The 23,230-nt window shown below is 41.4% G+C and overlaps 2 protein-coding genes across 2 annotated transcripts in view; both read left to right on the top strand.

Moving 5' to 3' along the window:
* The window catches only part of LOC132255888 (uncharacterized), a 37,529-nt gene that overhangs the window by 3,218 nt on the left and 11,081 nt on the right, over positions 1–23,230 (top strand). The window contains exons 3-15 of the mRNA XM_059752059.1: positions 8,445–8,708; positions 9,094–9,284; positions 9,385–9,581; positions 9,745–9,877; positions 10,304–10,434; positions 11,793–12,016; positions 12,075–12,210; positions 12,974–13,330; positions 13,396–13,506; positions 14,764–14,799; positions 15,975–16,069; positions 16,538–16,715; positions 17,112–17,189. Of these exons, the coding sequence (XP_059608042.1) occupies positions 8,455–8,708; positions 9,094–9,284; positions 9,385–9,581; positions 9,745–9,877; positions 10,304–10,434; positions 11,793–12,016; positions 12,075–12,210; positions 12,974–13,330; positions 13,396–13,506; positions 14,764–14,799; positions 15,975–16,069; positions 16,538–16,715; positions 17,112–17,189 (2,121 nt within the window). The 5' untranslated portion in view covers positions 8,445–8,454. The remainder of the gene's footprint in view (positions 1–8,444; positions 8,709–9,093; positions 9,285–9,384; positions 9,582–9,744; positions 9,878–10,303; positions 10,435–11,792; positions 12,017–12,074; positions 12,211–12,973; positions 13,331–13,395; positions 13,507–14,763; positions 14,800–15,974; positions 16,070–16,537; positions 16,716–17,111; positions 17,190–23,230) is intronic.
* LOC132255887 (globin CTT-I/CTT-IA-like) lies at positions 2,808–3,369 on the top strand. The gene has a single exon (XM_059752058.1). It carries the CDS (start codon positions 2,902–2,904, stop codon positions 3,367–3,369), a length of 468 nt encoding a protein of 155 aa, XP_059608041.1. The 5' UTR covers positions 2,808–2,901.

The following is a 23,230-nucleotide window of genomic DNA, read 5'->3' on the forward strand; positions in this document are numbered from 1 at the left end:
CCTTCAATATTTTCGTGGAGTTTTTCTCTCTCTCTCTCGTCATTTAAGTTTTAAGGCTCAATAAATATTTCCGATATATGCACTATGGGGTATAAATTTGAGGGTTTTGTTTATGATTGTGGGAAAGTTGGGCAATTATCAAATAATTGATTTTTCATTCAACACACACGCGCGCGCGGGTAAAAAAAGGGGTGAAAATCAACTTTTGACAATAAATATTCAACAGCGTGTCAGAGTCTCGAGATCAAAACTCCACATCATTTCACATTTTCCAGTTCATTAGGTAAATGTTTGGAAAACTGTGAAGGCACAAAATCTCCTCTGGTTTGGCCATAAAGTACGGGAAAATGAAAATGTACTATAAAATTTTTTGTTCGAGTGGCGCCTCATTGCTTGGCCGCCTGGGAAAGTCTGCTAAGGACATCGAGGATGTTTTGCTTTCTCGTAAAATTGTCGCAAAATGAGCTGTTTTAATGCCGTGTGATGTTGTTTGGGACATTATAAGATAGCGACTTTTGGCATTTTTCAAGAAATCCCTTCAACATTTTCACACTGAATTGCAACACAGTGCTTTCGTTAGAGCTCCTTGCCGGGCAATAACATTAACATTATCAATATTATCCATATTGTTTCAGTGCTTTGCGTGAAGGGAATTTCCGGTGCATTTACAAAGATTTCAAATTGACTTCTATTACATGGTATTATTACATTTGCCAACGTGCAGAGCGGTTTATTGCACTAACAAGACTACGAAGTTATAACAACAATCTACTTCCTGAGTGGAATTCTCAGGATTAATGGTTAAGGGGGATTATTGTTGCCGTAACCTAGGTTATGTGAGGGAAATCATTGCAATATTTATTGATTCGTTGTGAATTTTTCACACAATTTCAAGGTCTCAATCGATTGCAATGCATTTTACAATATATACTTCAGCCCACAAATAGCATCCAAATCATTGTGATGCTACTAAAAATATCCCTGAAAGCTTGCCAAGAGCTTTCTCAGAGTGAAGAATGTTTTTTTCGTCTTCCTAATCTTACTGTATTTGCAAAATTCTATGAGCGAAGCTGCTCTCGGACGAACTGATGGCGGAAATGTAATAATGTAAATTCCATTCCTTCCCTCGACTTCACATCCTTACACACTGCATTTGCACATTGCTTATGTTAACAGTGATGCGGAATAGAATTTACGCTCTGATGAGCACATGAAAAAGGAGTTCAAATTTCCGGATTGCTTCAAGAACTCTTCAATATGTCTCTCATGATATTTCATCATATTTCTCGTATGGAATAACATTTTCCATCGATTTGGGGGAATGCAGGAAGGAAATTGCTTTCAGGCATCGAATGGACATTCCTAAATCTTCACATAACTCAGAATGGAATGCTTTGAGACTGCAAGTTGAGAAGGAATTCAAGATTTACTGCAATCCTCTGCAGTCTGTCGGGTTTTATCTAAGTCCATTACTATCTTATGACAACTAGAGCTTCTATGAAGTTTAAAGCACTGGAGCAGAAGATCAATCTGTCGACAATTGTCTCTGCTTTCGTTAAAAGCACATTTTCATTAATACTTCGTCTCCAACGCGAAGCTTCCTGTGTGCATGAATTCAAATGAACAGACGCAAATCCGACGTTTTTGGACGAGTATTTTGAAGGAAGCATCAGCTCAGCGTCACCATCATGGGAAAATGCCTGGCGTGAATATGCCTTTGAGACGTAAATTCCTCTTGACGCCACGGTGAAGGTGCAAATGGACGAGAAAAAATCAATGGCAACATTCTGTGCACGTCTGAGGAATATTCCAGGGCGCGACTCCTTCACTTAATCACCCAATTTCGATTCAGTCTGCCAAAAGGACTCTCTTGGGAGAGGACACAGTGCCAGAGATACGTTCACGTTTGCGTGTGGGTGATTGAAAGCGCCGTGCGGAGAAATCTATTGAATTTATTTGGACGCTTGCCGAGACTTTGACACCGAAGCGCTTTGACTATGTAGAGTGAGAGGCTTTCTTTCGGGGGTGCGGGGGTGAAAAATCAACGCTCGGAGATTGAGGTTATCTGATGAGCAAGATAAACTTATGGCCTATTTGGCTCAGCCGATTTCCACCCACGACCCAAAAAGAATCCCGGCTAAGGTCACTGCAGCTGTTGCTGCTCCGCCTGCAAATCCTTCCATAAACTGCTGGAGTTCAGGAATGATAAATAATTCCATGCAAAAGCACATAATGTACATAGAAACATGGTTTGATAATTAAACAAGTTATTTCAGATTCTCCAACCCCTGAGTTATGTCTTTGTTATCCTCCAGAGCAAGTTTATCGCTGTTGCATTTACTTGTATATCCAGTCGCATTCATGTGCAATGATACAATCACAACTTGTGCAAACTTCAGCACTATCACATTGAATAATTATGAAATTCAGCATGAAGATGGGGGAGGGAAAAATTAAAAATCAACCGATTGAAATTGTGTCGTGTTCCAAATTTTAACCAAAACTTTGGCGGCAAAGTTCAAAATGTTTAGCTAGAAATCTTTGAAACTCCAAATTAACCAATTCAAAGTTCACACAAACAATACAAGAGCATTATTTCAATGCAATGTCACAAAGTCAAAACAGTATTTCGTGTCTTGGACTTCATGGCATTGAGATAAATTCTGCAGAAGATGGAGAAGAAACTCTTCAAACTTGTCAAAAAGTTGAAATTCACTGAGTATTTTAGAGCCGAACAAACATTCTGTTGATTTAACTATGATAAATTGATTATTTTTACCAGTATTTTAGAGTTATAAGCTATTTCCTGGACTCAAACTCAGTTTTCATAGAATTCTCACAGTGCGAATCAATAGAAATAGAAGAAACAATAGTTTCTCTCCCTGCAAAGTGGCTAGAAAGATGGCTATTGGGGAGGAGCAGATGAGGATTGTGAAAAGCACGTGGAAAATCGTGGCGGCCAAGGCGCCCACGGACACTGGAGCTGCGATTCTACTGCGTCTCTTCGAGAAGTATCCGCACAATCAGAACTACTTCGCGTTCCGCGATGTGCCGCTGACTTCTCTGAAGGGCAGCTGTCTCTTCAGATCCCACGCGGGGCGGATTGTGGAGGTCTTCCAGCACACCATCGACGCCTTTGACACGCCAAACGCCATGACCGCAATTGTGGACATCTGGAGTGACATCGCGCGGACTCACTCCAGCAGGATGATCAAGAAGCAGTCGTACGATGAGCTGAAGGAAGTGCTGCTGGAGGTCCTGACTGAGATGTGCAAGCTGGATCTGGAGCAAAAGACAGCTTGGAGTGTGACTTTGGACACACTCTTTAGCATCGTGTCTGAGAAACTCTTAAAACTATCGAGTGAGTGAAGATGGAAATGCAGCCTGTGAAATTCGATGTGGATTATGTTGAGAAGAAAAATATATGATTAAATTGAGTGTGTTGAATAAGACATTTCCCCAGCAGTCACAAGTGGTGAAATGCTCATATTGCTTTCACATAATCCACAAAGCCCATCAGTGGTTAGTGGAGAACGTTTAAGAATAACAATTTTCCCCACCCGAGGCGGCATAATGAGGTGAATCAACAGAAATGGAAGAGGAAAGGCAGTAAATCTTGTGGACAGGAGCAATTTCATAATTGGCGCATGTACTCCACTGGAATAAACAATCAATTTTCTTCGTGACATTCTTTGCAATTTCCATCAAGCCGCCCAAAGCTGGGTGACAGAAAGTGGAAGTGATTGGTTTGTGGACGTCAGCGGGGGATTGGCAACCTGTTAGATCTCATTACGGCCCTACACAAGCCTTCCATGCTCTCTGCCCATCGGAAGTGTGGGCGTGTGGAGGTGAAGAAGTGACGCGACACGAACTTTAAGTCATCATCGCGTCATTGGCGATATTTCATCAATGCGAAATGATGATAGAGAGAAGTTTTCAACGCATCACAAATTCCATTCTGCTGCATTGTTGTGAATTTCATAGTAGAAAATTCCTCCACTCCTCCGGTGAAAATGCAAAATATTGAGTGAAGAGGAATTGTATTATATGCATTGCGGAAAAGTTCATTCAAATAGAAATATATTCCTATTTCAAACCCTCATTTGACGGAGGAATTTCCATTTCTATCCTCTCAGGATTCTCTGGATGTGCATTATCATTGTGCAATGGGAGGATAAAAAATATGAGGGATTTAATTGAAGAATGAGTGGGATTTTTGCAAAGTTTTTCAAATACAATGAGCGAATTTCAACGTTATATTTGTATCCTGGAAACAACAGTGAAAACCTCTTTGCCTCATGCATATCTAGTTGATATATTATCAAGCAGATTCTAGATTGATTCTGCACTTTGTGTCTGTGCAAATATACAGTGTGCCTAAACTGAATAGATACAGGGAAAACTTCTAATTTAATCAAAACTTTAATATGTTATTTTGCCTTAGATAAGTTATAGTTTGGCATTCCATGAGATAAAAACCGATCTCTGGCTTAACACAGAAGTGTATTGGAAGTTTTTCTGTGCTCGTTTCAGCTGAAGTCACTGTGATTTGTGAACACAATTGTGCATCATATTAGATTCAATCGCCAACAAGACCGCCGCTGTTCTCTCTGCAGAGACGCATTGATTATTCCATTCTGCATTGGTCACCCTGTCCTCACCTCGCCTCTGCATCTCAGAGCGATGGCAGTCGCATTTTGAATTCACCCATATATGTATGTAATTCAACGGCGAATCCTCCGAGAGCGTCTGAGGTGGATTGAGAATGAATCACCCACGGGGTGGAATAGAGATATTCACATGTGAATTATTTACGGTACACTCACGTGCATGTGGACGTAGTGTAAATAATTGTATGTAAAAAGTGTTCTTGCTGGATGCTGAGAAAGTGGCAAACAATATGATAATGCGCCCTGCAACTTGTTCTCTCTTTCCATTCGCAAAATGTTCCATCCTGTGTCTCACATTTCGCAAACACGAGATTGTGAGGAAAAAGTGTGGGTTTTCTGAGCTTTCTGGGATCCACAGCACAATGTGGTGGGTTTCATGAGAAATTGTCTCTCAGACGAATTACACCGCAGTCCTTCTTCCGCCGTCTGCATGCGTACAAAGGCATGTATATTTGAAATTTTATTGACTCAACAACCGGGCGTCTCCATTGTTTCGGGCCATGGAGGAGTGAAGAAGACGGCGCGCGAGCGAGAAGGATGTCGCATGGCAACGAAAAGCGCGCAATGAGCGCAAAAGACTGGTGTTTTCCGTGGTCAGACACACTCTGATGATGGCAATTGATATGATTTACTGCCGTCAGATGCAACATCGGCGCCCGCCTTGGGCGATTGTGGCCCCCAAGAGCATGCATTTATGTGCATAGCATGAGTGTGCAGATGAGGGGCAGAGCACAGTCATAAGTCTGTCTTGGGCAGAGCCAAAGACACTCCTGCAGAGCCTCTGGGTTCATCCCAAGAGGACGAACATGGCTGGAGAGTCATGATGACCTATTTAAACTTGCACTTCTCGTCTCAACGAAAAATGCACACCTCTCTTTGACCCATGACATCACGTACTGTGCAGATAATTTTCAGGAAATGTGCGAAAGCTTCCACAATAATCTCCCTTTTCAATTTCCTCCGCTCTTCGATGGCACTTTGAATCCGATGCCTTTTCCCATGTACTACATAACGTACATATGTAATCTACCCAGTTAGTCTTTGACGAATCTGAGCTCATTCAGAGACACAAAGTGTGATTATTCACTTTAACAAGTTCATTACGAAAGACGCGAGTTTGCCTTCATTAGCTATATATTCACTGATTAAGCCAAAGATGTGACTAAAAATTGTATTCTTGTATTTGAGGCGGATTTTGCTGCTTTGACTTCTGCACATTTCCACTGGAAAACCCAGGAAATTGAATTGCTAATCCAACAGCAAATTATGCCCCACAAAGCACTATCATAAATGGTTAATGGATTACAGAATGCTTCGTGAAGTTTCCCCTTTTTTTGCCCTCCTAAACAATGCAATAAAGTTATTTCATTATGTTGCATGAGCAAAAGTGCTCCTGGATGAATATTTGTTTGTTTGTGAAATTTATAAACCGAGATCCACATTTCATACAACCAAACAGCATTCCACACGAGACCAGAAATTCATGTGGCGAGCAGAAGAGTCACTATTTTATTTTCTACACCCGATGTTCTCGGTGTCTTCTACAGATGTATTAAAGGTGACCTGCGACCCCAGATGCACCCTCAGTATTAGGGCGATTCTGGGAAATTCCCATTGCTGCTCGACGGGGAAGAACTGATGGAAAATTGTGTGGGTGGGCGGGATTTCCCGCCCACATTTCGGCCACTTTAAAATTCCGTCGCAGAATTTGATTTCATATAAAGTATAGGTTCTTCACTATGCCCACCACGTATTCAATGGTGAATGGGTTAAAAATGATTTTGGGGGTGGCGCACGTCTTCCGCCCCAATTGCGATGTGTACACGAAACGATGCAAGGGGACGTTAATGTGATCGAAAGAAACAGAACTTAAATCAAACATAAATACTAAGAAAGTGGTTTTGAAGTTCCATAAATGCTTCGTTTTGAGCTTTATATAAAATGGCTCTTTGGAGATGTCTCAATGTTTGTATTTGTTCTTATGATGTTAGAAACAGCAATTTGAGTCTCATTTCACTAAATTATGAGTGTTTATTACTCTTCTATGTGGTAAAATTGAAAATTAATTTTCAAGCAGAGAATTTATGAATGTGGAAGCCATTGAAGAAGTCTAAACAGTGCTGAAAGCGAAGGAAAATATGTCTCTTTAGGCAAATGTTGAGCGGTGTTAGTGATTTTTCATCCAAATTGACAAAGCGACAGGGAAGTTGTGTTCAGATTTCAACCATACTATCTCCCCCTTGGAATGATATATGAACGGAAAATATCCTTCACCACCGCATGACAAACCATTCACGGGCTGTGAAGATATTCCCATGCAACTTTGCGGCAGAATGTTCCTCCCTTTTCCGACCAAAACCCTATCAAGTGGGCGAATTTAGTGTCCTCGAGACTCCAAAGTGGATCACTCTAGCCACACTTCAGCTCGAATTAATTCCCTGGTAACTCAATAGTGTGCTCAGAGTGGAAACTTATCCGATTCCGCTCTCGAGAGCCACTGAACAAACGAGAAAACTGCATCACTCTGCGAGGGTGTTTTAATTCATCCTGTGTGAATCGATATTTCTTCAAAGTCATAATCCTGCGGCACACGTCACGATACGAGAGCGGAAATGTTGGCGGGGAATGGTTAACAATTTCCGCATTTCATTACATACCTTCAATGGATAATGGGTTGTGAATATAAATCATACTTTAAAGACTCAATCATTTAGTGATTTACTCTATCGTTGGCTGGCATCTAAATAGTTTTGAGACCATTAATAGAGCCGTGCGCCGTTGTTCTTTTTCTCCACACAGCGAAAACCCATAGCGGAGATGAAGGACTATTGGGGAAAATACATAACATATCCGTGCGCTATAAACATGCCTCTCCCAGCAGGGCAGTTCATTATTGTGCTCCTTTTATTATGAAAAGTCGATATTATTGCTTGTTAATAGCATGGATTTCGCAATGAAATATTGTAATAGAGTGTGAGAGCTTAAATGAATTGAATGCGCCGCAAAAGTTGGTTTAATTTTGGGTGTGAGAATTATTTATTTACTAGAGGGGGGAAATAGTTTTATATTATATACAACGGAGCGAAAATTTGCCCCCCCCTTAAATCGCATCGCTGAAAATCTTGACTTCAATTGCTTTTCGATGCGGAAATTAATATTTTGTCAAACGCATAACTTTATCAATCACTTTTCATAATATAGTTCTACTTTCAGCTTCAATCAATATTCATCGAATAACTTGATTAAAAATGCATATTATGAGATTATTGCTTTAATCACAAAACTTGTCAGTTCAAACATACTTTGAAGTGAAGATTAAGTAATAAATTTCAGATAAGATATTTTGCGTTAATTGACTGGTTCAATTATAACTTGCCCTAAATCTCTGTGAGAGAGAATTTTCCTAGTGGATTAAGGAATAAGAAGCTGAAATTCATTGATTTCATACATATTTTAGTGAAAATTTGCTGTATTTAATTTTAAAATCGAGCGCCGTTATTTGAAATCACACGATTATTTATGAAAATAAACAGAACAGAATATTCCGTGTTGACATTGTGCAATTAGGGTCCTTAGGCTGTTTGTCCTCACTTCCGGTCCGATGCTCAGCGATAGCGAGAGCCGGAAAGCGGCCACGAGCCTGGCATAATGTGTCTGTTTGAGTACTTATAATGTGTTTCCGTGGCGTCGGCGGAAGAACTTCATTTGCGAGCAATTGCTCAATGGCGCGAGTGTCATTATCCAATTAAGCGGTGTGTTTGTCGCCCTTTGCAGGTGTGCGGAAATGCGCTTAGGGGGCGCCCAGAGTGGCGGAGACCCCCTGGCGATGGGCGCGGGCAGCGACTATGCGGAGCTGTGCGAGCTGCAGCCGCCGCGCTGGAGCTCGCGGGCCTACCATCCGGGCCATGGCGCGGGGCACCCGCAGCACGCGCCCGCCGCGGCCGTGTCCTCCAGCTCCAGCCACATCCGCTCCAACAGCTTCGAGGCGGAGGACATCGTGGGCCCCTACGGCAGCACGACGTCGCGGATCGGGAACAGGTGCGCAATTACCGGCATTTTCTCCTCTGTGCGGAATTCAATTTCACCGCATGGCCGAGTCAAGGGGTGAAATTGATTCTCCCACATTAAGTGCGATAATGCAATTACTGTTGACGCTGCTAATGCAATTATTGCCCTTGCCGATGATGCACAGCGCCATTTGAGGCGGGATGAAGACACAGGAGAAAATTGCCATTAACACCGAAGTATTCATTTTCAAGCCTCACGAGCACACGATTTTGCCTTTTTTATGTCCTCTGAGCAATTTAAAGCTGAAGCAGTGAAGCCAACAGCAATTGTTTATTAAGTTTCACTGTAGAAAAGTAGATTTGTGAGCGAATGCATTCTCACTTGTGCGGAAATGTGCTTTTCCCTCCGAATGCAGCACGAGCTCTCTGCGCGGTCGCTCCGGACTGTACTACTCACCACCGGGGACGTCTTACACGATAGTGGAGCGCCCCCACTCACCCCACTACTACTACAACACCGCCGGCGCCCCGCCGAAGGGCGGCTCGCTGCCCGGCCGCGGCACATACTTGGGCTCCTCGGCGTCGGGACTGGCAACAGGTGGCGGAGGTTAGTGTCTGCGGATCTTGGAACGCGATGGGGTTCCATCATTTTCACTTCCTAATGACGTGCCATTATTGTGGTTTTTTTGCCCTTTCCTTTCATGAAGCCGGCACCGTTCCAAATTCAACACGCCACAACGGCAAGAAGCGACCAATTTCGCCAGAGCAAGTGATCCGTCTCTTCGGCACCACGTCCTCGTCGTCCTCCTCGGTGCCCACCTCGAGTCAGTATTATAGCAACGGCACTCGCGATCGCGCCGGACGTCGCAGTCCAGCCAGCAGTCCGCCATCGACAACACACCAGGTACACACTCTTCCGGTGGCCTCAAACCACCCCACGAGCCTCCCTCATGAGCCCAGAGACAGCCTTCCGCTGGCTCAAGGCAGTGAAAATACTGTAAAACCGTAACTTTTCGATTTAGCAAGCTGAGAAATTATAAATTTTGAGGAAAAATTCATCATTGCAGATATATCGAGAACGAGACCGAAGCATTCCTAACATTCACGAACTCTCCACGCGAACTGTGACAATGTCGCGAGATCAGCAGCCAGAGAGCAGCCATGGTTTTGGCATTTGTGTCAAAGGCGGCAAGGATTCGGGTAAGGATTTTAGCCTGGCAAGAAGGAAGAACCTACGAAGATGAAGAATTTCACATTCACAGAATTGCAATTGGAGAAATTCAATGGGAATTGGGCGAAAGAATTGTGTTGCATTATAGAGTTTTGGGTGCCTCATGAATGATTCGTACATCTTAATAGAAAAGTCTCACGAAAATGTCAGGGAAAATTGGTTTTCCGTCGATGATGAGGCCTCAATTCGGTTTTTTTTCTGTAATTCAACACGGAAATTGATGAAATTCTTCCCATTTCTCTTGCTGCACTATGAATTTTCAGTGTGTTGAGAGTGAGAGAAGGAGACAATATTGTAAAAGTTCTCTCACTTTTGTGGGAAGTTTTTCATGAGTTTGAGCCCCAAATAGTGGCGCAACTACACAAAATTCTCATAAATATTCTTCTTAATCACAGGAATTGGAGTTTATATCTCACGAATTGAGGAGGGATCTGTTGCTGAGCGGGCTGGCCTTCGACCAGGCGATACCATCCTAGAGGTTAATGGAACTCCTTTTACTGCAATAAGTCACGACGAAGCATTAAAGGTACTATAAATAAATACCTCCTTAATGCTCTCTTTATTCAAAAGCAAGAGTGGAGAAAAAAGAGAAGATAGAGAAAGTGGAGAAGGGAGGGAGAATAATTAATTGTAGCATGAAAAGGAAATATTTGGATTTCAAAGTGAAAAAGAAACCAACCAGGGAAAATTGCATGAAAATTTAATGAATAAATATTGCATCCGCAGTATTTTCAAGTAAATACTGAATAATAAAAATCGTCCAAGAGAAAAATTTTCCACGCAATTCTCCAATGTTGGCCAGCCTTGAGAAAGCTCTTAATTTTCTCTATTATGTCTCCCTTGTTGATGAATGACTTCCTAAAAAATGTCTGTTGAATGTCCTTGCGAGAGATAAATAAGGATGTGCTAAAATGGAAAAAATTGGCAATAGAAATAGTGTCTCATTAGATGATAAATGTATTCTCAGTTTCATTCCCAATTTCATCGTCCAGAACAGCATTCATCTTCATGTTGACGCTCTTAATTCCACTTCTCATTGCTTAAGCAGAGAAATTAGCATTCAGACTCATTTCATTAATTATGCAATATTTTTCAGTGAATATTTTTCATGATTTCTAAGAAGGTAGAATTTCTTTTTGATATATTTTTCAATATTTATCTTCATTAGATTCAATCGATATATTTAAGTTTGTACGTAGTTTATGTAAGTTATCGGGAGGGTGGCTCAACAGTCAGTTTCGCGCCCTGAAATTTGAATAAGGGATTGCCGCTAAACCCGATTATGAGTGCGGTTTTTACGGTTTATGTATCTGGGTCAGGTAAATAGGACTTTCGCAATAAGCGATAATTCTCCGGCAAACATACATAGTAATTAGCTGCGGGGAAAATATCATGTACGTCGTGATTTAAAGTCTCAATCGGGTTTGGCAAATATTACGACTTTGCTCATAGTTTTGCGCTATCTAAACAGATTTATTTCGGCACAGTTTGATGCATAAGCGAAAGTTTATTTCACTTTGAAGAGATTATCCATTGAATCACCCTGCAAAGTCTTCTGCCAAGCACGTCATCCTCAGTTGTGGAGTGCATTTGTTGTTTTTCATCGTTCTCCCTGATTGTTGCATTCATTCTGTAAATGGTTTCTTTAGCACTTTGTCTCCTGTTGACACACTCTCATGTCCTTTCGCCGTACAGCAACTATGTTAAAGTACTCTTGGCGCCCGTCAGCTTCTCACAGTCATCCAAGGGGAAGATGCTATGGTGAGAAGAGGCGCACGAGAGTGTGCAAGTTTCAACCCTATACTATCTCCCCCTTGCTGCCATTCGTAGTTGTCCCTTTGTTGTCTCTCTAGTTTTGTTCTATTGCCATTTTTCCTCATGCAGAAGTGTGTGCAGATCCTGAAATCGTCGCGCCAGATTAGCATGACGGTGCGATCGCCGCCTTCGCTCACGTCTTCGGCGCCTCTGCACGGCTTCGGGCCGCCGCCGCCGCGGGAGTCTGCGTATCCGCCGCCGTACAGGCAAACCTGCTCGTGGATGGACCGACATGGGCGGCCGGCGTCGCCACCGATGGAGTACGGCGGCAGACGTCATGAGCGACGCGACAGGTAAATCCGCGTGATTTCTCGCCAGCGTCAAGCTCACGCAAAGTCTGCTCGTTCGCAGGATTCGACGCGTGGAGCTGCTGATCGAGCCTGGCCAGTCGCTGGGCCTGATGATCCGCGGCGGCGTTGAGTACGGCCTCGGCATCTTCATCACGGGCGTGGACAAAGACAGCGTGGCGGATAGGGCTGGCCTCATGGTGAGTGCAAAATCTGCCGAAGACAAGATGATAAATTGCACGGAGAGCAACAGCTTTGGTGGACTTTCAAGGGGTTTAGTGCTTCTGTTTCGAACATTGCTGCCAAATTCGAGGGTTTTCTGGCAATTATTTGAAAACATGACATATTTTAGGAATGAAAAGGAGAGGAAAAACTATAGAACAGTTTTTAAATCCTTTGAAATATGGTTTAGAGAAAAGTTTTTAATTTTATATCACGTTGTGAAAGCTTTTGTAAATTGTCATTAAAGAAAGACAAATAGTTCAAAGAAATCATAACTTAATACCCTTAACGTAAATTGGTACTCACATTTACCCTTTTATCTTGTAGGGTTTAGAATGCAAATGGTGTTATTATATGTAATCTGAAGAGAATTGTAGCTTCATTCGTAAAGCACAAAGAGCTTTGAGTATCTAAACATACTATAATATAAGATGACGTTAAATGGAAGATAGCATGTCAAAGAGAAAGACATATCAATAGTTCAAACGAAAGTCAAATGAGAGATAAAGCTGTAGTGTTAATGAAATGTTCTATCATTTGTGCTAATCAAGTTGAGAAAATTGGGCGGAGCATTCGAATGGGCGTGTTTTGTTCTATGCAACAACGCACAATGAAGAGAATTTGCACACAGGTCAGATTCAAAGGGTTAATGACTGATGAAAACCACTCTAATTGATGCCCTTGTTGCACCAAATTCACGCATGCTGATATCAAATGTCTTCTCTTGTGTCTTTGTGCCAGATTGGGGATCAAATTCTCGAGGTGAATGGCCAGTCGTTCGTGGAGGTGACGCATGACGAGGCCGTGGGACAGCTCAAGTATCACAAGAGGATGTCGCTGGTGGTGCGCGACGTGGGAAAGGTGCCCCACTCGTGCACATCCGTGGAGCCCGAGCCTTGGGATCCGTACAGTCCGACGGGGACGCGCAGCCGGCGAAAATGTCCAATATCGGCGATGGTGGAGGAGAAGGCGCGCTCGCTGCTGGCTCGCCACCACTTTGCCAGCCTCTCGTACTACATAGCGGAGTATGGGGCGCGCGCGATGACCATAGATGCCTTTGTTTCTGTCCTCCTCGAGATGCTCGACACTCCTGAGAAGGTGATAATCCCTCGATTGGGATCGAGAGTGCGCGCGTCTTAACATCTTCTCACACCTTTTTGCAGCACACACTTGTCACGGAAATTCGAGAGCTCATCTTCCCGGAAGACAGAACGAGATACGATGAACTCGTCTACCGGCGAGACGTCTACAGAGATTCTATCGATCGACACAGGGTAATATATGCACACAAATTACTAAAGCCTTTGCCACCCCCGCGCGCAATCCATGGCCAATAGCCATTCAATCGGAAAATTGTGTAAGTAAACAAGCGCGCTTGTCATGGTCGCCAGAATGGCGATTTCTACAGTTCGCCGACTGACCAGTGAATATGTACAAACGGCGCTGCGGGTCGGCCGCGTTTTTGGAAAATAAACCCCCGCCGAAGCTTATTACAATTCCCACACGACACCCCAAAGCATGAGCGACGATTCCAGAGCCGATTACGACTATGTTTTGCACTATATTTCGACCATATCCGAGGCACGCGATTTCCTAATTACAGACTTTTTCCCTGGGACTAATGGTGGCGTTTATGAGATTGCTGCTGTTCTTGGCCCATGGCGGCAAAGGTTGGGGACGATAGTTTGGCTTTTAAAGCAAATTAAACTTGAAAATTCAACAAGCACACTCCGAAATCTGCGTGAAAGTGAGTGCGATGGATTCGGAAATGGAGCAGAATTGCGGACGCTCGAGTGACTGACAAGTTGATGAATGGAGTAATTGAAATAATTGAAAAAAAAACACACACATTCGCGAAATGGCAAATAGTGGACAATGTGACTTGGTGGGATTTGCTGGGAGAGATAATTTGCCTTTGTTATCTGGCTGTGCCATATTTTTGCTAAATTGAAATTTAATCTGCATTCATATAATGTTACCAAAGTTTTCAAACCATAGATAGTGAAATATGATATGCGATAAGACCTTCAATTTAACTTGTACTGCATTATTCTGGGGGTGAAAATGTGAGCCTTGCGGAGTTACAAGTCGCTTTCCACGCAAGAGAAGGAATAGAACTAGAATAATTCCTACAGAATTCTGTATTGTCGTCACATTATTACTATAAAATACACTTCAATGTAAGCTCAACAGTACTTTCTTAGCTTTTCCACTAAATTCTGGGAAGTAATTCAATGACAGCTGTCGTTAAACAGCTTTGATAGAACTTTCGAATACAAAGCTTCAAGGTTTACGGGAGACATTTGTCAAATAACATTTGAGTACAATAAATCATGCTGAGATATTTTCTCATCTTGAGACATGTATGAGACGTTTACACAAATTTCCAAGAACTCTTTTCCATAGGAAAACTTAACTCCAAACATGAAGAATACTTTTTGTTTCTGGAAATGGTCATAAAATCACTGACTTTCGACGAAGATTTTTAATCTCTTCTTCTTCTCTGTCCTCTTTTACCGTCACTGCCACAGCGGAAAACGGATTTACCACATTCTCATGAACTCCCGGTAAATATTTCTCAGCCAATTGATTATCTTGTGTGTCTTTCCTGACATCCTGGTTTTGCCAATTAATCACCTAACCATCAAGCTATATTGCATGCCTTTGTGATCTGTTTAGCAAAGTGAACGATGTATTAAGCTTAAGTGAACAATTCTTGAATCTATGGTAAAATAAGTGAGTTGATTGAATGCTTGCCACTTGAAAAATGCAATTTATCTACTATTGTATACTTTTTGGTATGATAAAGAGCAAGTCGAGAGGAGACAAAAAGACGATGAAAGTACAAATTGTCATGCAGAGATTGTGTACTTTTCGACATATCAATGCTTCTTTCTCGTGATAAATAAGAAAAAAGAGAGAAAGAAGCCATCGAATGCCAATTTATTTTATATCTTTTCTTCTTTGCTACCAAAAGAAAATCATCACTTTCCAGAGTGCAAAATAGTATCTAAATTTATATCTTTCTTTCACTCTTAAAATGCATTTTGCTGTGTGTATATTTTCAATTTCCACGCAATCGACACAAAATGATGGTCATATAACAGCGGTGAGTGTGAAAATTTCAACGAACTTCCAATGAGAATAACATCTAAATTCAGGCGTTATATGACCATACAAAACAATTCTTCTATTTGCAATTGATATTGAGCATTCTAGAGTCATATTTTGCTGCTGAGACATCTTGGCAAAAACATTCATTTTTTTCCTATCCTTCTTTTTCTTTAAGCAAAAAGAGATGCCAACAAATTGATGCTAATTCGCATACAATTTATCTCTTTGGATTGCGCAGCAGAATTCTTTGCTACTTTGTTAAAGTTAGCCATAACTTCTTCAAACTCTTCTTCACTATCATTTACAATATGATGAATCTTTGTAACTCTCTTGACCACCTTTGAAGCACTTTTGAATTTTTTTCCAAGCTACTGATTTGTGTCATCAAAATGAATTTTCACATCTTACGCTGAGTCACGGCCTTTCTTCATATATTTGGTCTCTTTGACACTCCAGCAAAATCACACACCAATTTGTCTTCTCTAGCAAAACAAGAAGGTGTGAGAAAGTTATTCTGATTGATTAGTGCATTTCACAAACAAAACACCAAAAGCTCTTCTGCTAGAATTCACTTTGATCACCTTTGTTGACTGTGTTGAAAGATGCTCAAGAATGGACGGATTTTCAGGTATCGGACGTGGACTTGGAAGTGATTGAAGCAACTGGACGCAGTCCATCCGAAGATTCGGGTCTTGGGATGGCGGTGAATGACATTAGAAATCGGTATATTTTCCTACTCATTTCATCACTTAGTTTTCACATCACAACAACTCTCGCAGAACTTCCACGCACAAAAGGGATTCCAATCAATTGACAAAGTGTTGTTGGTCTGGTTTCTGTACTAATTGGCTCAGGATCTCATTTGCAGTTGCAAATTTGTGTGTTAAATATGTCATGCAGAACACAATACCTTAAATTCTGAAGCATTTTCCCCTTTGTCCTGAGTCAGTGGGAAAAGTGATGATTGATTCGCAATGATATTTGCGAACAACATGATATTTTGATCTTTCACTGTGCAATCAAACTCGTGTGAATCGACTAGTTTTGCTCAAAATACATTAACTGCCCTGAAAAGTTATTGACATTCGCGAGTCCGATAACATTGTGAAATTGATTGGAAGCTCTCTGGCGAGTGTAGGGACGAGTGGCGAGGGTGAGGACGAATTGAAATCAGTGGCAATTTATATACAGACCACCAGCACCTTTGCCCTATCGACCAATGTCGGCAGGTCCAGTTCTCCACCACCACCATCTACACCATCAGTATCAGCATCCCTCTAGTCGGTCAGGATCACAGAGTCAATTAACAGATGCAGCCACTGCTGCGCGCACCGGAAACGTGGCGCCGAGGCCCGGAAATGGAGTTCAGGTGATTGCTTTCCTCCCTCTCAAGTCAATTATCCCACTTATAAATGGTTTTTTAGCAAATGAAGGGAGCTCCCTGTTCTGGGCACATCTCGGATGTCCTCAGGCAGACAAACGCAATAAAATGAAATTGGCATTCGATGGTCAACTGACGCGTTCCCCGTCGAATTGCTAATTTTCGTGGCTCTGTGTGCGAGAGAATTGGATGAAAATAGAGATTTATTCCATTTGACTTGACTTGTGTGCTAATTAATGTTGTGATTGAAATGTTGTGACTGTATTTTGCTGTACATGTATATCCAATATGCTGTTCCACCTCATGCTGTCGCTACAGAATCATTAATATTGTATGCGAAAAAATGCAACAACGAAAAAAACATTCACTGTTGTCCTTTTGTAGGACTATAATTGCGATGATCCCAGTGTAAGGAGGGGAAGTGGGGTGCAAATTCCTCGCTCTGAGTACGAACATGACTCGGTAAGTGACGATATTTGCTGGCCTCCCGTCCCATCCTTTTTCTGCCATGTCCTCCAAAGCAGTGACCAGTCCAAAGTAGTGTGTGTGTATGTGACACCCGGAAATTAAAAGTTTCTTCCTGCGCTCAGAACAGAAACTAACTTGGAATAATTAATCTGATACAAATAGTTGGTTAGAAACTTTACGAATTAGATCGAACTATGCGTAGAATTTAGTTCTTCTTCTTTGCAATCAGAATTTATATATTTTTTCCTCTTCAAATGCCTTGCATTTGTAATTCTTATTATTGATGTCGTAAGTCGTGTCACTGCGCCACTGAGCACAAGAGAATTTTCATCCCAATGCAAGCGTCCTAAGATAAGGAGAGAGTTTAAAAGTTTTCTTCTTTATTCCATACTTTACAAATATTATGTATACTTTATAAATACATATTAAACTTGTACGTTCACTTCAACTGCTGGGATAATTAGTCATTTGTATTTGAGAGCAACAATTAAGACTTTTTTCCGACGCGCGGAAGAAAGATTTCTCGTTATTTAACAATTTGAGAGTTTCGAAAGAATGTCTTCGGAGATGGTTTGGTTTGGGGGGACTGCAATTAACACTGCGGGGGTGGAAAACAAACTCAACAACGGTCTCTAATCGGAAAGAGTTGTGCGCTAATCGCGCGTCCCTAGAGCTTCTCCTGCAGCGCCTGCCGGATTTCCTCGGTGTCGCTCTGGAGCTGCTTCATTTGTCTCTCGGGACTCGAGGGCGCGGCGAAGTCCTCGCCACCGGCCAGGTGGTAGTCTCGCGGGGGTTCTCGCGGCATCAGCCGGCCGCTGCGGTGCGGCGGGCTGCCGGACGACGAGCCGAACTTCGGCCGCGGGATGCGCAATTGCTTCACGTCCACCAGCCAAGTCTCCATGTCTGTGACTTGTCCAATTTACCACTGGCAGCCCACCTTCGACACGATTGCGTGCTCTCTGAAATCTGGTAAACATTTCGGCCGATTAGATATTGTGTAATTTAATTATACAACAGACGAAATGGTATTTATCGCCAGTGAAGTAAAATATTTTTGCCGATGAAGTGCATTGGGAATAAATCATGCGAATAATTGTGATATTAAATCCATCAGAGAGCTTTAAGCTCGAATAGCCCGAAGCTTTTGTCCAATAATTCACTGCGGAAAAACGAAACATGAGTTCTTTGCGCATTATGTCGATGGATTTGGCGGCAAAGCTCTCGATTCCAAAATGGATTCAATTAAGAGGATCCACTCTAATGAATCACATCCAATTTCATGCTTGACTTTGAAGGTGGCCTGCTTTCGCTCTCGCGCCGTGGATTTGTTGGTTTTATGACATTTCAGCTCGATCATTAAATCGATGCTGTGCAGCTGAATTTTAACAAGATTGCCTCCAATATCTCCGCAGCGGAGAGGCCTCAAGGGTAAAATGATATTTCACTGTTGATGCGCGGTCTAATCTGCGACAACGGCGATATTGGGAATTCACGACGCACAAGAAACCACTTTTCCGCTCGCGAGCTTTGGGAAAATGTTCACATGGTGCAGAGGATTTATCGGGCAACGTGTTTTCGTGAGTTGGAGTGCGCTGTCAAGCCACTGTTTTTGGTCATTGCGGCGTGGGTGGCAAAAAGGGGGGGTCAAATGAGGTGGAAGACAGACGAAGTCATTGTGTCGTGAGAAACGTGATTGTGCTATTTAAACAATTCCATTCTTGGGTGTCTCTCGGACTGCAGAAGCCGATTCTCGAGGGATCATCTTCCGAGTGTTTTATTTGGCGACTAACGGAATCTACAGAACCGCGATGCCCTACAAATAAACTTACGATCGCGGCGATTGAATTCATGCCTTGTCTTTCGTCTCTCTTCAACCGTTCTCGAGCAGCAATTGTTGCTTGAGAAATTCACAAATATTGTGAATAAACATTTTCAATTGTTTTCTTGTTGACTCTCATTATATTGGAAGTTAAGAATATTGGGATGCTTTGTAACAATCTTATTAGGCAATTCATTTAACTTCAATGGGCGGAGCATTAGAATGGGCGGAGCCTCGACTCGGATTTCATCTTTATCAAGCTAATTTCCAATTCCTTCTGAAACTGAGATATTCCACAGAGGTTTCTGATAAATCTCGGCTACCACGTGTTATCTAGGGCGTCTCAGATGATTTCTGCCTTCTTTCAGTGAGCATTCCTCCTCCGCTCATTTTCGCAGAGTTCAGCGTTCAATTTAGCGTGGAGCACACTGACTGGCAATAAATCTTCTGATATTATGAATGCAAATAACGCTCGACAAGCTTCAATATTGATTCTAAGATGCAATGAAGAAATTTGCCTTCTCCCATCTCAGTGTAACGATGACAATCGCTGATTCTGGTGAACTACTTTTCATACAAATTGCGAAGGATGCGAATGTGAAGAGCAAACGGACTAATTTGTGTGCCTTGTGCATCCCCAAAGATTGATTTTTCATACACTTCACAAGTCACTTTGGCTCATTTGCTCATTTGGTTACGGCCCAGAAATGCATCGATGCATCGTCGAGTCTTTAACAACAATGCCATTCAGTGCAGTACAGCATTGAGGTGGGAAGTTGTATATTGCCATCATTTTCGTGCAATTACACGAGAAAGTAAATTTTATGCACATTCAAATTGTCTTCCCACCTTTTTAATTCACTATCTTTCCGGTGCACACATTTTATATATTCCTTTTATCATTCAGCCTCTCTTTTTCACTTTGCTCTTGTGAAAATTATACTCTGCGATGTTTTGTTTATTCAAATGTAAAAATGAAATCATGCCTTTTGCTGAAGAAGTGCAGAGAGGAATGAGAGAATGGAGTAATTTAATTTGTCGAGGCGGAAATACACCGGCATAAATAGTGCGATTTTGCTGCAAGTCAGTGCGCAAGAGAGCAATTCTATAATCGATTGATTCTTCACCTCCTCCTTGCGAGATGCTTTGTTTTATTGTGGGAAACTTTTTATGGGTCATATTGCAAGTTTTATAAGACTGTGAATTTTGTCATTTCGTGTGTCTCAGCGCCGGATTATGGGCAGTCTTTTGGGTGGTGTTTTCTTGGGCGCAGTGATTGTAAGACACAATGTTCTGGTTATTTGTATTTTATATCCTTCTGTGGTTTTTTTTATGAAAAAGAGCTGCCAGCGAAATTTAGAATTAAATTGAAGCTGACTTTAGTGAAATTTTCAAGTCTTTATTGCTCTCTTTCTACATTAAACATGCTCTGCAAATGTTGCCAATGAACATTTCATTGGTCTGCCGCTCGTATTTGGCACAAATTCGCCTCAAATGCAAACTTTCTAAGAACGAGAATGAACGTAAAATTAGAAACTCATGTGAAATTGTTTACCTTCATGAGCAGGAATTCAATTTAGAGGATATGTGAAATTGTATTGAATCTGTCCATCATTTGTGTCCGTTCTCAACACGGTATCATTAGTTAATTTGTGACCATCCAGAGCAAGTAAACAGTCAGAAGAAGGGTTTTTGCACAGTTCTGCAGAAGTTTCTAGAGCTCAAAGGCACACAAAGAGTGCATCACAATTAGGAGAATTCTGAAAAGTGGATGTTCTTTTGCCAAGTGAATTCAGGTGTTGTGAAAACACAAAAAAATGCACTCGAGTGAAAGGGCGGAAGGAGGAAGTTTGAGTGTCGCTTCCTTTCGCTGAAAGACCCACACTTTTCCTGTGCTTCACACCCTCATTTTCTGCCACTGTGACGCAACATCTTGAAGGTTAGAGACACGCAGAGTGTCGGCGGTGTACTTTATTTATCAAAACACGCAAAAAAGAGCGAAGAGACTAAAATTGTATTGAGATGAGAAGCGTCTCATGGCGCTTTTTTCCGCATTTTGCCACACGGAATTTTTACAATGCACAACACGAGGCGGAGGAAGAAAGGCGGCTTTAGTGATTTCATTTGGAGATGATGATGATGAAAAAAAAACTATCACGCAATCTTCTGTAACACTGAAAAATCATTTCACTTTCGCCAACAATTCGCAGAGTTTCCGACGTGCCATCTTACTGGCGTCACAGCCGAAAAGCTGGTGTTATAATCACACAAATCCCACCTCAATTTCCCTTTTCCGTCTCACAATTCTGGCCGTATTTTCTCTGGGAGACATCTTGATGACAAAACTCCTTTGTATAATGCTTATAGAAAGCAAATTGTGATTTGATGTACAATTTTTCATTCGACTTTCCGAAAGAGGGAGAGAGAGAATATGATGAGAAGAAAGTTTGCACTCGTTTTTGCCGCAAAATTGTAGTATTTTGCCATTATGGATGGAATATATGACTTAGAAAATGCGACAACTTACTGAGAGAGATGGCAAGAAAAGCAGGTCGCTGTATGAAAATGTCCGTAATTTACACACTTGATGCAATTTGTGGCTATTGAAACGCCCAAAGTTAATGAAAACCCAGAGTGTTTAATCTAAATCGTGCGGTGCGCAGAGAAAATCTCACCTCGACTCTTAAGTAGGGCGGGAGGAAAGTTTATGACGTAGATGAAAATTTAGAATATATTATATCCAACGACAAAAGAACTTTGCAACGCAATGAGCAGCAATACAAGATGGCATCAGAAAGCCTTTTGAACTTGTATTGCGAACAAATTGATCTTTTTCTCGATTTTCTCTGCCTCTCTTTGTGCACATGCAAAAATTCTGTCCAACAGATAGTAAATCACCATGTGAAAGAACCTTTATGTTACTCATGGACATCAAAGACAATTTTTGTATACTTCTGCAGCACAAGAGTCTCGTTTTATCCCTCTTTTCATCCCTTATTGATACAAGAATGAGTGTCGTTTTTGAAGAGACAATTTCACTGATATGAAAGAGCGAGCTTTGTGCTACACAGAGAGGATTAGCCCAGTGTTGAATGTTTAATCAAAAACTCACTCTTCCAATTGAACGTGATTACTCAACTCTGCGCTCATTAACGTTAAAGATACACGCAAAGTTAAATCATGAACACTTTGTCGAGCCTTTTTTGTTCTTCATGTTCTGAAAACTGAACTTTTCCAATTAATTCTTCTCCGTAATTTCTTTTATTCAAACATTTGTGAAGTGCTTTTTTTTGAAATTTTTGTTAAATTTAATTTCTTTTGTTGTCTTCCAATAAGTCCAAATCAATATTTCAATTTTATTTTAAGTGAAGAAGTAATTTAGTGGGGAACATTTGAAAAAACTAAATCGACTCTGAAGGGTTAAATTTATCTACATAATGCAATATTTGCTGAAGGACAATAAAATGAAGAATATAATTGGTGTTTGCGTACTTAAATTAATCGGATTGAAACAATTTTTGCCTCTAACTAACGAGTATTGATGGGTTAACGCTAATCTTTTAGGTATTTTTATTGATTTATTGTTACGGCATTTCAGATTAATTGAAAGCGCGCTCATTTCACAAGACATCTTCCAAGATCGTTTCAAAACATTCTTGAGATTTCGTTAAAATCTCTTGTGAAAATCATGTTTTTATTCCACAACAGATGCGTAAATACGCACGAAATGTGTTTCATTGTGTTTGTTGCGACCTTTTGGTGTGAAGTGCATTGAAAAAAAAAACTAGAAAATAATGATGACGCGTCAAACACTATTAATTTCATCGAATGAGTTCGAATGAAAAACCCTAATTGATATGTCGACGATGTTTTTGTGGATAATTGGCAGAATTGTCGCAATAATTGGATTCTATGGGAAAACTCTCTTGCGGTTTGTATTGAATTTTTTCTGGTTTGTTTGACTAATTTATTGCACATGCAGGAGAATCAAGGAACGCCCATTGCGAATTGGTACAATGTTGTGTTTGCTAATTGCATCAAAAAGGGAAATGAGATCAAAGGGAAGTGCATGAGGGCCAATATTGCAATTTCCAACCCGTAAAGCTCAGGTTGCGACACACAGTTGAAGGTTCTCGCTAACATACTTGCGGTATTTTAAAATTTAATTGTTTATTCTCGCTCGTACGGGCGCCTTTGCATCTTGTGAGAGCCCAAG

The sequence above is a fragment of the Phlebotomus argentipes genome, unplaced genomic scaffold (assembly GCF_947086385.1).
Source record: "Phlebotomus argentipes unplaced genomic scaffold, Phlebotomus argentipes genome assembly contig_5, whole genome shotgun sequence".
Taxonomy (NCBI): Eukaryota; Metazoa; Arthropoda; class Insecta; order Diptera; family Psychodidae; genus Phlebotomus; species Phlebotomus argentipes.